A 14,691-nucleotide genomic window follows, 5' to 3' on the forward strand; every position below is an offset into this window, starting at 1 on the left:
GTTACACGATGTTAGGTTCCATATTAGGAGCTACCACCTAGGAAAAAGATCTAGGCATCATAGTGGATAATACTTTAAAATCGTCGACTCAGTGTTCTGCAGCAGTCAAAAAAGCAAACAGAATGTTAGGAATTATTAGGAAAGGAATGGTTAATAAAACGGAAAATGTCATAATGCCTCTATATCGCTCCATGGTGAGACCACACCTTGAATTCTGTGTACAATTCTGGTCGCCGCATCTCAAAAAAGATATAGTTGCAATGGAGAAGGTACAGAAAAGGGCAACCAAAATGATAAAGGGGATGGAACAGCTCCCCTATGAGGAAAGGCTGAAGAGGTTAGGGCTGTTCAGCTTGGAGAAGAGATGGCTGAGGGGGGATATGATAGAGGTCTTTAAGATCATGAGAGGTCTTGAACGAGTAGATGTGACTCGGTTATTTACACTTTCGTATAATAGAGGGACTAGGGGGCATTCCATGAAGTTAGCAAGTAGCACATTTAAGACTAATCGGAGAAAATGTTTTTTCACTCAATGCACAATAAAGCTCTGGAATATGTTGCCAGAGGATGTGGTAAGTGCAGTTAGTGTAGATGGATTCAAAAAAGGTTTGGATAAGTTCTTGGAGGAGAAGTCCATTAACGGCTATTAATCAAGTTTACTTAGGGAATAGCCACTGCTTTTAATTGCATCAGTAGCATGGGATCTTCTTAGTGTTTGGATAATTGACAGGTTCTTGTCGCCTGGTTTGGCCTCTGTTGGAAACAGGAATCTGGGCTTGATGGACCCTTGGTCTGACCCAGCATGGCAATTTCTTATGTTCTTATGTTCTTATGTTGCATCAGTGAGTGAGTTGCCTGTCAAATCTCGGCTTTGATGGCCAGGATTTGGCCCACATATCACCTGATTTGTGTTGGCATGCTTAATGAGTGACACCTGCTCTTTTATGGAGCAGGACTTCATTTCACCACAGAAAACTTCATCAGTAATGAGGAGCGAATGGCAGAATTACCTGAGAATTGAGACTTCAATGGCCCTACTTCTTCCAACAGAGCCTCATTGCTATAACATGATACTATAGAGCACTTGTGAATTGGAGCATGGCTTCAATGGCCCTATATCCACAACGACGCTATATTGCTGTACCATGATCCTAAGGAGCATTTTCTGAATAGAAATTCAGCAGGCAAAGGCATGGTCATCCCTGGGAATTGAGAGTATATTAGTAATTAATGCTTTTATAATTGAATGAATGTTAGTAAATGTTAATAATTGATTTGTTGTATGCAATTGACCTATGCTGTGGCCATATCCATCCAATAAAGATCTTTCTTTTGAATTTAATAGGTAACAGATTTGTGTCTTATAATTTGATAAGAAAATTTGGGATGGGTAGAGAGAGGGTTAATTGTTTAGGCTAGAGGAAGCAGTTGCACATGAGACATTTGTGTTCTTATGGGACAATACATTATGACTTAAGATTCAACTTAAGACAATGTTTTCAGAAACCAATTGTGTCAAGTCTGGGGACTTCCTGTCTGTCACTAATACAGTCTGAATTAATTCTTGTATTCTTCATAATATTTATTTTATTTTTATTTATTTAAAAATATTTATATATTACACAGTCTAAAATGATATACTCCTTGAAGTAGATTTTAAAAGTGCGCGAGTAATGTAAATTTTTGAAGCCTAGAAGGGCACACGTATATGCATGTACACGTGTTCAGAATAAGGATGCGGAAAAGGGGCATGTCATGGGCGTTCTGAGGGCATGGCTAAGTCTGACGCACGTAACCACAAATTTTCTCTCAGTTATTCATAGTAAAATTGACATCAGTAAAGAATTATAGCCCTTATAAGTGATGAAAAGGAGTATATTTGTACAATGCAGCTAGCACTCCTCTTGTTAGACTTTTCATCACTTATAAGGACTATAATTCTTCACCAATGTCATGTTATAAAATTGCTTGGCCATGCGCACATTTGTCACATAAATTGGGTTTCTGCCACATAATTCAGAGCATTTTATGGCTGGTGTGGGTCCATGCCATGACCATTTTCACAAGTTCATCTACCAGTTCGACCAATAGAGTTAAGTCCTTGAAACCCCCAGGGCTTAATAGCTTGCACTTCCCCCAGTTACCTAAGACCCTTTAAACCCATCAGAAATGGCTGGGGTTTTTTTTAAGCTACACCTCCTCCATATTCGAAGTAAACTTACATGTACATCTCTTGGGCCTGCACCATAACACCCATGCTGCACCCAAACCACGCCCCTTTTTGAAACTAAGTGAGATGCACGCGCCTTTAGGCAGCTTTTAAAAAACAGCAGGGGTGTTTTTGCCTTACATTCACACACAGATCCTGATTTCAGTGCATGCCAAGCTATTAAAATTCACCTTTATATGTGCATACATTTTGAAATACCTGCTTTTGAGTTTAATTCTTGGTGTTTATTCAGACAAAGGTGAATTTAAAAGTGTTGCTTGCACAAAAATGGCCACATACATGTTTGTGGGCTGCACATGAGTAACATGGATATCAAAAGCCATGAGGTACATGAGTATAAACCCTATGTGCTCACAAAAAATAAGAGAGCAGAAAATGGGTGGGGCATGGATGGAACATCGGCATTCCGGGGCGGGGACAACACTTCTATGGTTAACTCTATACCTTAAAACCAGAGACCATGTTAACCGCATAATTTTACTGCTACTTCTCAAGCTTTAGGGCTTAAAGGGCAGGGTGAGGGGTCTGGGTCAACTGGGGAGTGTGCAGGATGAAGAACCAGAGGGGTCTTGAAGACTTTGATATTAACTGGGCAAACTGATGGACTAATTGAAAAACTGGCATGTCCTTCACATGAGCATGTTTTAAAATTTACTTACATATGTGCGTAAAAGCAGCAAAGTCCTTTGGAAGAAACATTGAGTACATTTTCTCAAGATATCTCTTAAAATTAGGTGCATACTTACATGCAGGATGTGTATTTTAAAACATACATGTGCAAGTGCATACATAATTTAAAATTGTAGCATATCTCTGCTTGCATACCAAAACACACATGTATGGGTGTACGCACACTCATTTTAAAATCAGCCTTACAATGTCACAGTTATTTTGTATATAAATTGCTTGGGGTTGAGAAACTATTCTTTTTCTTGCACTGGAAATATATGCACATACTGAATGTATGCACATCTTTCAGAGCAGAAATATGTGGAATTTTATAAACTGTGCAGCTTCTGCATTAATCGTCACTCAACTTACATGTGCAAATGCTGTACAGGTTTGAAAGTTGTATGTATATGTGTGTGTGTGTGTGTATTTTTGGTAGATAAATTCCAGCAGTCTGGATTATTTGACTTTAAACTCCTTTGAATCTAAATATATTTGTTTTCATGTGTCTGGGTACTCTTCTTCATCTCTTTTCAGCGTGTGGTGGTGCTTCAGGCGGAGCAGAAGATGAAGGAGAATCAGAGGCTGGGTGGATTGAAGGAGCTGCCATCTTACTTTCTGTTATCTGTGTTGTTCTCGTCACGGCTTTTAATGACTGGAGCAAAGAGAAGCAATTTCGTGGTCTTCAAAGTCGCATTGAACAGGAGCAGAAATTTACAGTTGTTCGGGGTGCACAAGTCATTCAGATCCCTGTGGCAGAGATAGTAGTTGGGGATATTGCACAAGTAAAATATGGTAAGCTACTCTCTTGATCTCTTGATCTTATCTTGTAAACACCAGCTGCGCTTGATTCTGCTCATTGATACTGTAAAGAAGAGTTAAAACTTTAGGGTTATTGACCCTCAAACTCAGCAACAGAATGTTAAACCAACACTTTGCATTATTAACATTGCTCAAATGACTAGGATATGTTTTGGATCAACTTATCTCTAAATTTAAGGGTATGATGTTCTTCCCAGTTACCAATATACAGCAGCATAAGTAATGATGATGAAATCCATCTGCTTTGGATGGAGCATGTTTTATTCTGAAGGCAAGTAATAAAGAAAACAGAATCTTTTATAGAAGGAACTCAAAGACTACTGATTGATTGAAAGATATCTTTAAATAGTTTCCTAAATGTTAGACTTCAGATTAGATGGAGAAGGAGAACCTAGAAGTACATTGACAAACACATCTTTACCAAACATGCACCATAACTCTTATTGTACAGTATTATATAAATATAACAGGTATTCTCAAATCAGAAATGATGGAAAGGGGGATGAGAACAAGATGACATGAACTCCCCTTGCTCCCACTAATCTCAAGTTGATCTCAACTCAAAAGTTCCCAAGTATGACTGTGATCTGAGATACATTTTTAAACTGTGTTCTGGCCACAAGGTTCCAAAAGAAGAGAAATGCAGACCCTATGAGTTTTGCAAGCCTGATAAGATAAACAATAAAATCGAGTTAAGAAAAATAGGTGTGAATTACGGTTGAAATTTTCTCCTTCAAGTGACCCACAAGGAACAGCATATAGTATACTTCCATATCAATGTTCAGGCACTTGTACCATTGCATACATCTATCCCACCCTTCAGTTATATCCCCAAATATCTTTTCTCCATAACCGGTGTGATATGTCCGATGAACATCGGTATAGAAAAACAAATAAATAAATAAATAGAATAACATAAAATAAAAGTAGATACCGCTTCCCCTGAATATGCTGCTGAACAATATGCTCCTCTTACCTTAACTGAGCGTGACGGTATTATTGCTGCCAGTGCTCTTATCTTTGGAGCAGGTCATTCTACTGCTCGCCTAGCAACCTCTGTTTTATGGTTGTATGCTATAGTTAAATTGTTTAAAAACAGTACTACTCGCCAATTTGATCTACTATCAGGTCAAATTCAAGATTTTCCTTCCACTGTTCAGGACCATTGATTGGCTCTCAATCATTTTTTAGCTAAAGAAGGTAGCTTATATACCACCCTCAAAACTCACTATGATGTACAATGTTGTTTACACATCCACAATAATATTTCCTTAGCAACATATCCATTTCCCTTTGTGACTCCTCTAACCTTTCTAAAGTTTGGTTAGATAAGCCTGAATGACATAAACATCTCATAGGCCTTTGGGGTCAGATTAAAACCTGGCCTACAGTTAATGTTTGTCAGTCTACTTGCCAATTCATTTTAACATGGTTATTACTTTTTTATTTTTATTAAGCTAGTTCTGTTTTTAGTGTATTTAAGGGTTTTTTTTCTTCTTTTTTTTACTCAAATGGGCTTGTTATATGTTACTGATTTTATCTCCCTGTCATGTTTTATTATACTGTATATGTTTATTTGTTTTATTATATTATGTATGTTAACTTTTTCACCACCTAGGCCTCATAGTGTTAGGCGGTTTAAAAATTCAAATAAATGTAAATTGTAATTGAATGTTCTTTCTTTTACCTTGCAGTATATACTAATAAACAATTAAAAGAATAGCATATTATAGAATAAAGCAATACAGTTGGCAGCTGGCATCATTGTATCCATTGTCTCTCCCCTTCTCCCCATCAATAACTAGAATCAATCAATAACACAGCACAATAATTCCCACTCTTTACCTCTTTTGCACCCTGATCTTCCACATATTTACTGTCTTGAATTCTTGCCCTCTCTTCTGTTTATTTTATGTTAATTTATTAATTAATTTTATGTTAATTTAATGCATTGATGTGAATTTAGATAAGTGATAGTTTGGAAAACATGAGAAGGATTCTAGTGAAGCTTGAGGAATGATCTAGAGTCCTGTAGCAAAGATTTAATGTTAACAAATGCAGGATTCATGGATTTGGGCTGCAAAACCCCAAGGAAATGGTACGGTATAGGGGTGAAATTCTGCTAAGCACAAAGCAAGAGTAGAATCTAGAGATGATTATATCACAAGTGGATAAGGTGATGGCAAAAGCCAAAAAAATGCTTGGGCACATAGGAAAAGGAGATGATAGTGCTCTTGTATAAGTCCCTGGTGAGTCCTCATTTGGAATACTGCATAGAATTCTGGAGATCACACCTTCAATAATATATAAACCAAATGGAGTTGATCCAGAGTTTGGCTACAAAAATGGTCAATGATCGTCACTATAAATCATATAGGATCATACTTAATGATCTAGATATGTATACTGTATAGGAAAAGCGGCATAGAGGAGATATGATAGAGTCATTGAAATTCTTTTAAGGTATTAATGCATAGGAGTTGGGCCTCTTTCAACAGAAAGGAGGCTCTGGAATAAGGATTCGTAGGATGAGAGAGAAAGGGGGTAACTGATGAGTAAAATAATATTTCTTCACAGAGAGGTTGGTGGGTACATGGTACAACCCAGAGTACAGGTGGTAGAGAATGACAGTGGGATCTCTGAGGGGAGTGGTAGGGGCTGTAGAGATGAGTATTGCAGATGGGCGGTCATGATAAGCTATGTGGACTTTTTATTCCATCACATATTTATGATTCCATAGATGTGTTTTCCTTGGAAATGAAACAAAATTGCAGCAGTGTATCCTGTTTTTTTCTTTTCATTTTGAAAATGAAATGAAAGAAGAAACAATTATGTTGTTTTTCTTTTTGTTTCATTAAAAAACATCATGAACTGCTTGTTGTCCTCGGGGTTGGACCCTTATCCTGTGGCAGTGGAGATGTGCCTCCTGGTAGGCACCAGAAGGCAACTGCCCCCAGGGAGGCGGAGCACAGAAGGAGACAGAGGCTAGAAAGAGCTTCACCATTGGAAGCCCGAGGTTCCCCCGGGAGGAGCCTGTAGGGACCCAGGTCACTTGGACTTAGGTGGGCTTTGCAGGGACTCCTGACAGAGTGAAAGTCCGGCATGCCCACAGATAGGAGAAAAGCGCGGTCAGGTTCAAGACTGGAGGTCAGATGGAGCAAGGAGGACCAGAACAGTGTAGGAGATGACAAGGCTAGGAACAAAGCCAGAATCTGGAGGCTTGGTCAAGTGGGCAGAGGTCAGTGTCCAGGTGTCAGTCCAAGGAGTGGTCAACAAAGCTGAGGTCAGGTACCGGAGGTCAGATGAAGTCACAGGCAGGCTGAGGTCAAGAGGCAGGCAGCAGGCAGATGAGACAAGTAACAGGCTGGAATCAGGAGGCAGGCAGTAGACAGGCAGGTTGAGGAACGGACTGGAGTCAGAAAGCAGGCAGCAGACAGGCAGACAGGTCAAGTAGCAAACCAAGGTCAGTATATAAGAACATAAGAAATTGCCATGCTGGATCAGACCAAGGGTCCATCAAGCCCAGCATCCTGTTTACAACAGAGGCCAAACCAGGCCACAAGAACCTGGCAATTACCCAAACACTAAGAAGATCCCATGCTACTGATACAATTAATAGCAGTTGCTATTCCCTAAGTAAACTTGATTAATAGCTGTTAATGGACTTCTCCTCCAAGAACTTATCCAAACCTTTCTTGAACCCAGCTACACTGACTGCACTAACCACATCCTCTGGCAACAAATTCCAGAGCTTTATTGTGCATTGAGTGAAAAAGAATTTTCTCCAATTAGTCTTAAATGTGCTACTTGCTAACTTCATGGAATGCCTCTTAGTCCTTCTATTATTCGAAAGTGTAAATAAACGAGTCAAATCTACCAGAGACAGTCCGGAGGTACTACCTGGGGAGACGAACAGGAACAGGAGGACACTGGAACTAGGAAGCAGGAACAAGGCAGGAACAGAACTGGAACAGAAGAATCCTGGAACAAGACTTGGAACAAGACAGGACCACGTGTAAACCGTCTAGACGGATATATATTTATCCATTGTGCGGTATATAAAAACTTTTAAATATATAAATAAATAAATAAATAAATAAATAAATAAACAGGTATAAGCGCGGACACAATCTAGCAACCGATCCAATTGTCAAGGCAAGGAAGTGCAGGCAGGGACTTCCTTATAACGGGGAATCAATCAGGGCGTGCCGTGGAGCTAAGACCTGCCCTTGACCCTACAAGAAGCTGAGCGGTCTGCATGTGCGTAGGCGCATGTCCAGCAATGCCAAAGACGCCGAGTTCTGGGATGAGGCCTGGTTCGCAGTAGAAGGCCTGGTGACCGCCACCGTGGGATGCTGGGGCCTGAAAGTACTGGCAGCTGCCACTAGGGAGGCTGACCTGGGGACCTGCCATGGAACCATGAAGGTGAGCAGGCCTGTGCGTGGGATGGGAGTGAATGGGGCGCGTAACAGTACCCCCCCCCCACCCTTCTACGCCTCCCCCTATGCGGCCGTGGCTCGTCAGGATGAGCCCTATGAAAGGCTTTCAGGAGTTCCTTATCAAGAATATTATGGGAGGGTTCCCACGAATTCTTCTCGGCCCCATAACCCTCCCAGGCTAAGAGGTATTCCCATTTTACTCGACGCCACCGAACGTCAAGGACCTCTCTTACCTGGATGGAGGAGTCAGGTTCAGCAGAGACCCGTGGAGGAGAGGGAACTCTGCGTGAAGGCCAGGAGAGGACCAATGGCTTCAACAGGGATATGTGAAACGTGTTATGGATGCCCATGACACGAGGTAGTTGTAATTGGTATGATACCGCTCCCACTCTTCGAATGACAGGAAATGGTCCTATATACTTTGCAGCCAAGCTATGAGAGGGGAGTCTCAGTCGTATGTGTCAAGCGCTTAGCCACACCTTTTGGCCGGGACGGAAGAGTGGAGCAGGACATCTATGGATATCAGAGTTACGCTTGGAGCATTCAGCGCTTGGAGCATTCAGCGGCTTGGGAAAGACGCTCTTTTACTTGGTTCCATACCTGATGGATGGTGTGAGCCATTGATTGAGCCGCTGGAGACGGAACAGTCAAGGGACCAGGAAGAGGCAGACAGGGCTGCCATCCTAATACCACAGAAAATGGGGAAACGTCAGTGGCTGCAGCAACATGCTTGTTGTGCGACAGCTTGGCCCAGGGAAGAAGCTCAGACCAATTATCTTGCTGATCATTTACATAGGAATGGAGAAACGTCTTCAGGGTGCAATTGGTCCTTTTAGCTTGGCCATTGGCCTGTGGATGATAGGCTGATGGGTAGCTTAAGGAAATGTTGAACTTCTTAAATAATGAAAGCCAATACTTGCCTGCAAACTGTGGTCCCCGATTGGAGATGATCTTCTTGGGGAGTCCATGAAGGCGAAAGATATTCTTTAAGAACAGCTTAGCTAGTTCCGGGGCTGAAGGAAGGCCCGGCAGGGAAATAAAGTGACCCATCTTCGAGAAATGGTTGATGATGACCCAAATCACTGTGTTTTTCTGGGAAGGAGGAAGGTCCGTGATGAAGTCTGTCGAGATGCTCGACCAGGGTTCAGTAGCTGCCAGGAGTGGTTGCAGTAAGCCCCAGGGCTTCCCAGTAGGCGGCTTCTGCTGAGCACAGATGGGACACAAGTCCGCGTAGTTTCGAGAGTCTTGCGCCATATTGGGCAACCAATAGTGTCTTTGCAACATCTCTAAGGTTCGGCAGGGCCCGGATGGCCTGCCAACTTAGAGTCGTGGGCCCATTTCAGAACTCGTTCACGTAACCTCTTCGGAACAACAGTCTTTCCAGTAGGAACTGTAGTGGTCACGGCAAGGAAAAATCAGGCAGGATCAATAATGAAGCTAGGAGTTTCAGGGATGTCTTCAGGTTCGACCGATCTGGATAGCGCATCAGCGTGAAGATTCTTGGAGCCAGGCAGGAAACACAGCATGAAGTCAAATCGTTCGAAGAAAAGTGCCCATCGGGCCTGACAAGAGTTCAGGAGTTGAGCCTCTTTCAGATGCTCAAGATTCTTATGGTCTGTAAAGACAGTAAACTTATGTTGCGCCCCTTCCAACCAGGGGTGCCACTCTTGGCGTGCCAATTTGACTGCGAGGAGTTAATGGTCACCTACGGTGTAGCGCTGCTCCATGGGGGAAAACTTGTGCGAATAGAAAGAGCAAGAGGTCAGTTTGCCCTTGGGGGAAAACTGGCTTAAGACGGCTCCTGCGTTAATTGCTGAGGCGTCGACCTCCACGACGAAGGAATGTGTGGAGTCCGGGTGCTGCAAGCAGGGGCCACAGCAGAATGCTTCTTTGATAGTCTGGAAGGCAGCGATTGCCTTGGGTGTCCAAAACCAGGTGTTGGCCCCTTTCCTAGTCATAGCAGACACAATACCAACCATAGACTTAAAAAAATTAGCCTCCACAGTCTCTCCAACTCTAACCAATATCATTAATCTAGCCTTAACAGAAGGAACCATGCCAGATATGCTTAAAGGAGTAATAGTAAAACCGATTTTAAAGAAAAAAAACAGTGATCCCCTTGTTCTTAGCAACTATAGGCCGGTATCTAACCTACCTCTACTAGCAAAACTAATAGAAAAAGCTGTACAAAACCAATTAGCAGAACACTTAGAAACCAACAACATCCTATACCCGTTACAACACGGTTTTCGAAAAAACTACAGCACTGAAACTCTCCTGCTGGCACTAACAGACAACATCATGAGAGGGTTTGACAGCGGTAAACATTTTATACTGGTAATGCTAGACCTATCAGCTGCATTCGATACAGTAAACCATGGAATACTGCTAAACAGACTAGAAGAAATAGGACTAAGCAACAATACAATTAAGTGGTTCAAATCATACCTAAATAACAGATACTTCCAAGTACAGATCAAAGATACAATGTCAAATAAAATAGAACTACAAACAGGAGTCCCACAAGGGTCGGCCCTATCCGCCACACTATTTAACATATACATGCTGCCACTATGCCACCTTTTAGCTGGACTGGGCATAACACATTACATATACGCTGATGATATTCAATTAATCCTTCCCATTGACAACATAATAGAAGAAACTCTGGACCGAGCCAACATGTATCTAGATATTATCAAACAGCTTCTCAACCAAATGGAGTTAGTTGTTAACATAGAGAAAACAGAATTCCTTCATCTAGAAAGAAAAAATCTAGAAATCATCCAAAATCTTATTACACTCAAAAACAACCAAAAGATTGAACTAGCTGAAAAAGTACGCAACCTAGGAGTGATGATTGACACTGAACTGAATATGAAACAACATATATCCTTTAAAATAAGAGAAGGTTACAAAAAACTTATGACTCTTAGGAGATTAAAACCCATGCTAACTACAAACAACTTCCGTTCAGTGCTACAAGCACTAATTTGTGCAAGCATTGACTATTGTAATGCCCTACTCCTAGGCTTACCATACACAACAATTAGACCACTCCAGATACTGCAAAACACAGCGGCAAGAATTCTGACTGGAAAAAATAGAAGGGACCATATTACTGATACCCTAATTGAACTACACTGGCTACCCATTGAACAGTGAATACAATACAAATCACTATGACCATACATAAATTAATCCATGTTGAAAAGACAGAATGGCTAAACACTGCACTGAAAGTACACGTCCCCAACAGGAACCTGAGATCTGCAAACAAGGCATTACTAACTATTCCCTCCGTTAAAACTGCAAGACTAACTTAAGTAAGGGACAGAGCCCTATCATTAGCAGGGCCTACATTATGGAACACCATGCCATCAGAAATCAGACTGCAAAAATACATCAAACTATTCAAAAAGAGCCTAAAAACATGGCTATTTAAACAAGCATACCACAAAGAGAAGGGAGAATAGAATCCAAAGAATTGCAGAAAGCGATGAGTCCGTACTTTGACACAACACACCTACTCATTATGAGTGTTTTTTACTTTTTTACTTTTAAGCAGTAACAGATAACATGTAGATTATTAATAATTTTGAACCGACCTGATAAACCTAAACACACAACCTCACCTAGCATCTTATAGCTATTATGAAACTTTGTACCGTACCTTACAGGCACCTGTCTAGATGTTAAAATAAAGCTACATTTTTAAGTGCCTTATTGTTAACCGTTGTGACGGCTTCTAGCTTAACGACGGTATAGAAAATAGTTTAAATAAATAAATAAATAGCAGTAAGTGGGGCAACTAAGGAGGAGTAATTAGCAATGAAGCTCCGATAATAATTGGTAAAACCGAAAAAGCATCGCAAAGCTTGGAGACCTATTGGCTGGGGCCAGTCCCAGATCCCCTGGACTTTCTCGGGATCCATGGAAAAGCCTTGGTCAGAAATGATGTACCCAGGAAGGGTAAGTGGTTCCGCTCAAACAGGCATTTTTCCAACTTGGCGTATAAGTAGTTTTCTCGTAGACATTGTAATACGATCCTGATGTGATCTCTATGAGATTCCAGGTCTTTTGAGAAGATCAAGATGTCATCAAGGTATATGACTACGAAGGAATACAGAAGATCTCGGAAGTCTTTGTTCATAAGGCATTGAAAGACACCTGGGGCGTTACATAGCCCAAAGGGCATCACAGTGTATTCGTGGTGATCTTCTCTTGTATTAAATGCGGTTTTCCATATATCATCGGGTTGAATGCATACCAAATTGTACGCACCCCTCAGGTCAAGCTTGGAAAAGATTTGTGCCCCCTCAAGGCAATCGAACAGTTCACTGATGAGGGGCAACTTATTTCAGTCCTTGCAGGTTATGGCGTTGAGCCTCCTGTAATCGATACAGGGGCGTAGGCTGCCATCCTTCTTCTTGACTAAGAAGAACCCCGCTCCAGAAGGGGAGTCAGACGGATGGATGAACCCTTTCTCTAGTATCTCCTTAATATACTCTGACATAGCCTGAGTCTCAGGTTGAGACAACAGGTAAGTCCTGCCTTTGGGAGGTGTAGTGTCTGGCAGGAGTTCAATAGGACAGTTGAACTTGCGTAGCGGAGGTAAGGTATCCGCTTTCTGCTTTGAAAATACATCTTTGAAATCAGAATACTGCGGAGGCAAACAAGGTAAGGTAACAGACTTCAGGACAGGAACAATTGGAGATACAGAATGCAAGCAAGTCATTTGGAATATGGAGCCCCACTGCACCAACTGCAGAGTTTGCCAGTCAAACTGGGGTTCGTGAGCCTGGAGCCAGGGCAGACCCAGGATAATCGGGTGTGTTGATCGCTTCAGTACGTAGAAATACATCTCTTCCTCGTGGAGGGTACCCACGGTAAGACAGACAGGCACTTTCTGGTGAGTAATGAGTCCAGGAAGATGATCGCCCTGAATAGAGGCAATGCGGAGACTCACCTCCAAAGGTAGGAGAGGAGTGCTCAAGTTTGACTATGTCATCCATAAGGAAGCTGCCACTAGCTCCGGTATCTACAAGAGTGGTGGTGGTGAAGGTGTGGGCCTTAATGCCCAGAGAAACAGGAAGCAACAGTTGAGGGCCAGTAACAGTTGCGCCCAAGCTCAGGACCCCCACCGGGCTCAGGAGTTGCAGTTTCCCTGTCACACCGGGCAAGACTGCAGACGATGTCCAGAAGTGCCACAGTAAAGGCAAAGACCCTCCTTCCACCGACGTAGCTGTTCCATCGGAAATAGACGCCCACGGTTCACCTTCATAGGTTCCACCACGGAGGATGGTGGTGGTGCTGAATTCTTCACTGGAGGGTTGGAGGTACTTGTGGAACGTACGATAGGAGAGCGTGGAGCCTTTACTTCTAGGCGTCTTTGCCGGAGATGATGATCAATCCTTCCGGCCAGGGAAATCAGGTCCTCTAGAGATGTGGGAGTCTCACAGACAGAGAGCTCATCTTTGAGAGTGCAGGAAAGACCATCTAAGAAGATGGCTTGCAGACAGTCTTCTTGTCACCCAAGCTTCGTGGCTAGCATCTGAAACTCCACCGTGTACTTGGAGAGGGATCTCGCCCCTTGACGGAGGTGGAGTAAGTTATGGCTTGCCACAGCCTGGCGGCCTGGGTCTCCGAAGGTCTGCTTGAAAAGAGCAATGAATTTGGGTAACTGGGAAAGAATGGGATCGGAATATTCCCATAAGGGTGAGCCCCTTGCAAGGGCCTTCTCTTTCAGACGAGACAGAATGAAGGTCACCTTAGTGATTCCTTCAAAAACAGAGAGGGTTGCAGTGCAAACTGAATAAAGCACTGATTAAGGAAGCCACGACAGGAGCATGGGTCCCCATTGTATTGAGGAGGTGCAGGAGTTTCCAAGGATGCTTTGGGAAACATAGTGGCCGAGAAGCCCACAGGATTGGCCAAAGCTGTGTCTTGTAGCTGGGAACAAAGCTCTTCCACCGCAGAGGCCAGCATTTCCAAGGCTTGGTGATGGTGCTTAACTGTGGCGGCCAAACCCGGTAGGGCCCTGGAGGCGAGAGACTCTGCCGAGTTCATGGCCTTGACAACCTGTTGCGCTCAGGGGTTGACCCTTGTCCTGTGGCCGTGGAGATGCACCTCCTGGTAGGGACCAGAAGGCAACTACTCCCAGGGAGGCAGAGCATGGAAGGAGACAGAGGCTAGAGCATCACCACTGGAAGCCCGAGGTCCCCCGGGAGGAGCTCATAGGGACCTGGGCCGCTTGGACTTAGGTGGGCCTTGCAGGGTCTCCTGAGAGAGTGAAAGTCCGGCGTGCCCACAGACAGGAGGAGAGCGCGGTCAGGTTCGAGGCTGGAGGTCAGATGGAGCAAGGAGGACCAGAACAGCATAGGAGATGACAAGGCTAGGAGCAAAGCCAGAATCTGGAGGCTTGGTCAAGCGGGCAGAGGTCAATGTCCAGGAGTCAGTCCGAGGAGTGGTCAACAAAGCTGAGGGCAGGTACCTGAGGTCAGACGAGGTCAAAAGTAGGCTGAGGTCAAG

At 43.1% G+C, this 14,691-nt stretch overlaps 1 protein-coding gene across 1 annotated transcript in view; it reads left to right on the plus strand.

Annotated features, from left to right (window-relative positions):
* ATP2B2 (ATPase plasma membrane Ca2+ transporting 2) overlaps positions 1–14,691 on the plus strand; it is a 1,801,891-nt gene that overhangs the window by 1,305,866 nt on the left and 481,334 nt on the right. Inside the window, exon 7 of the mRNA XM_029600768.1 lies at positions 3,437–3,694. Coding sequence (XP_029456628.1) covers positions 3,437–3,694 — 258 coding nt within the window. The remainder of the gene's footprint in view (positions 1–3,436; positions 3,695–14,691) is intronic.

This window comes from Rhinatrema bivittatum, chromosome 4 (genome assembly GCF_901001135.1).
Source record: "Rhinatrema bivittatum chromosome 4, aRhiBiv1.1, whole genome shotgun sequence".
NCBI lineage: Eukaryota > Metazoa > Chordata > Amphibia > Gymnophiona > Rhinatrematidae > Rhinatrema > Rhinatrema bivittatum.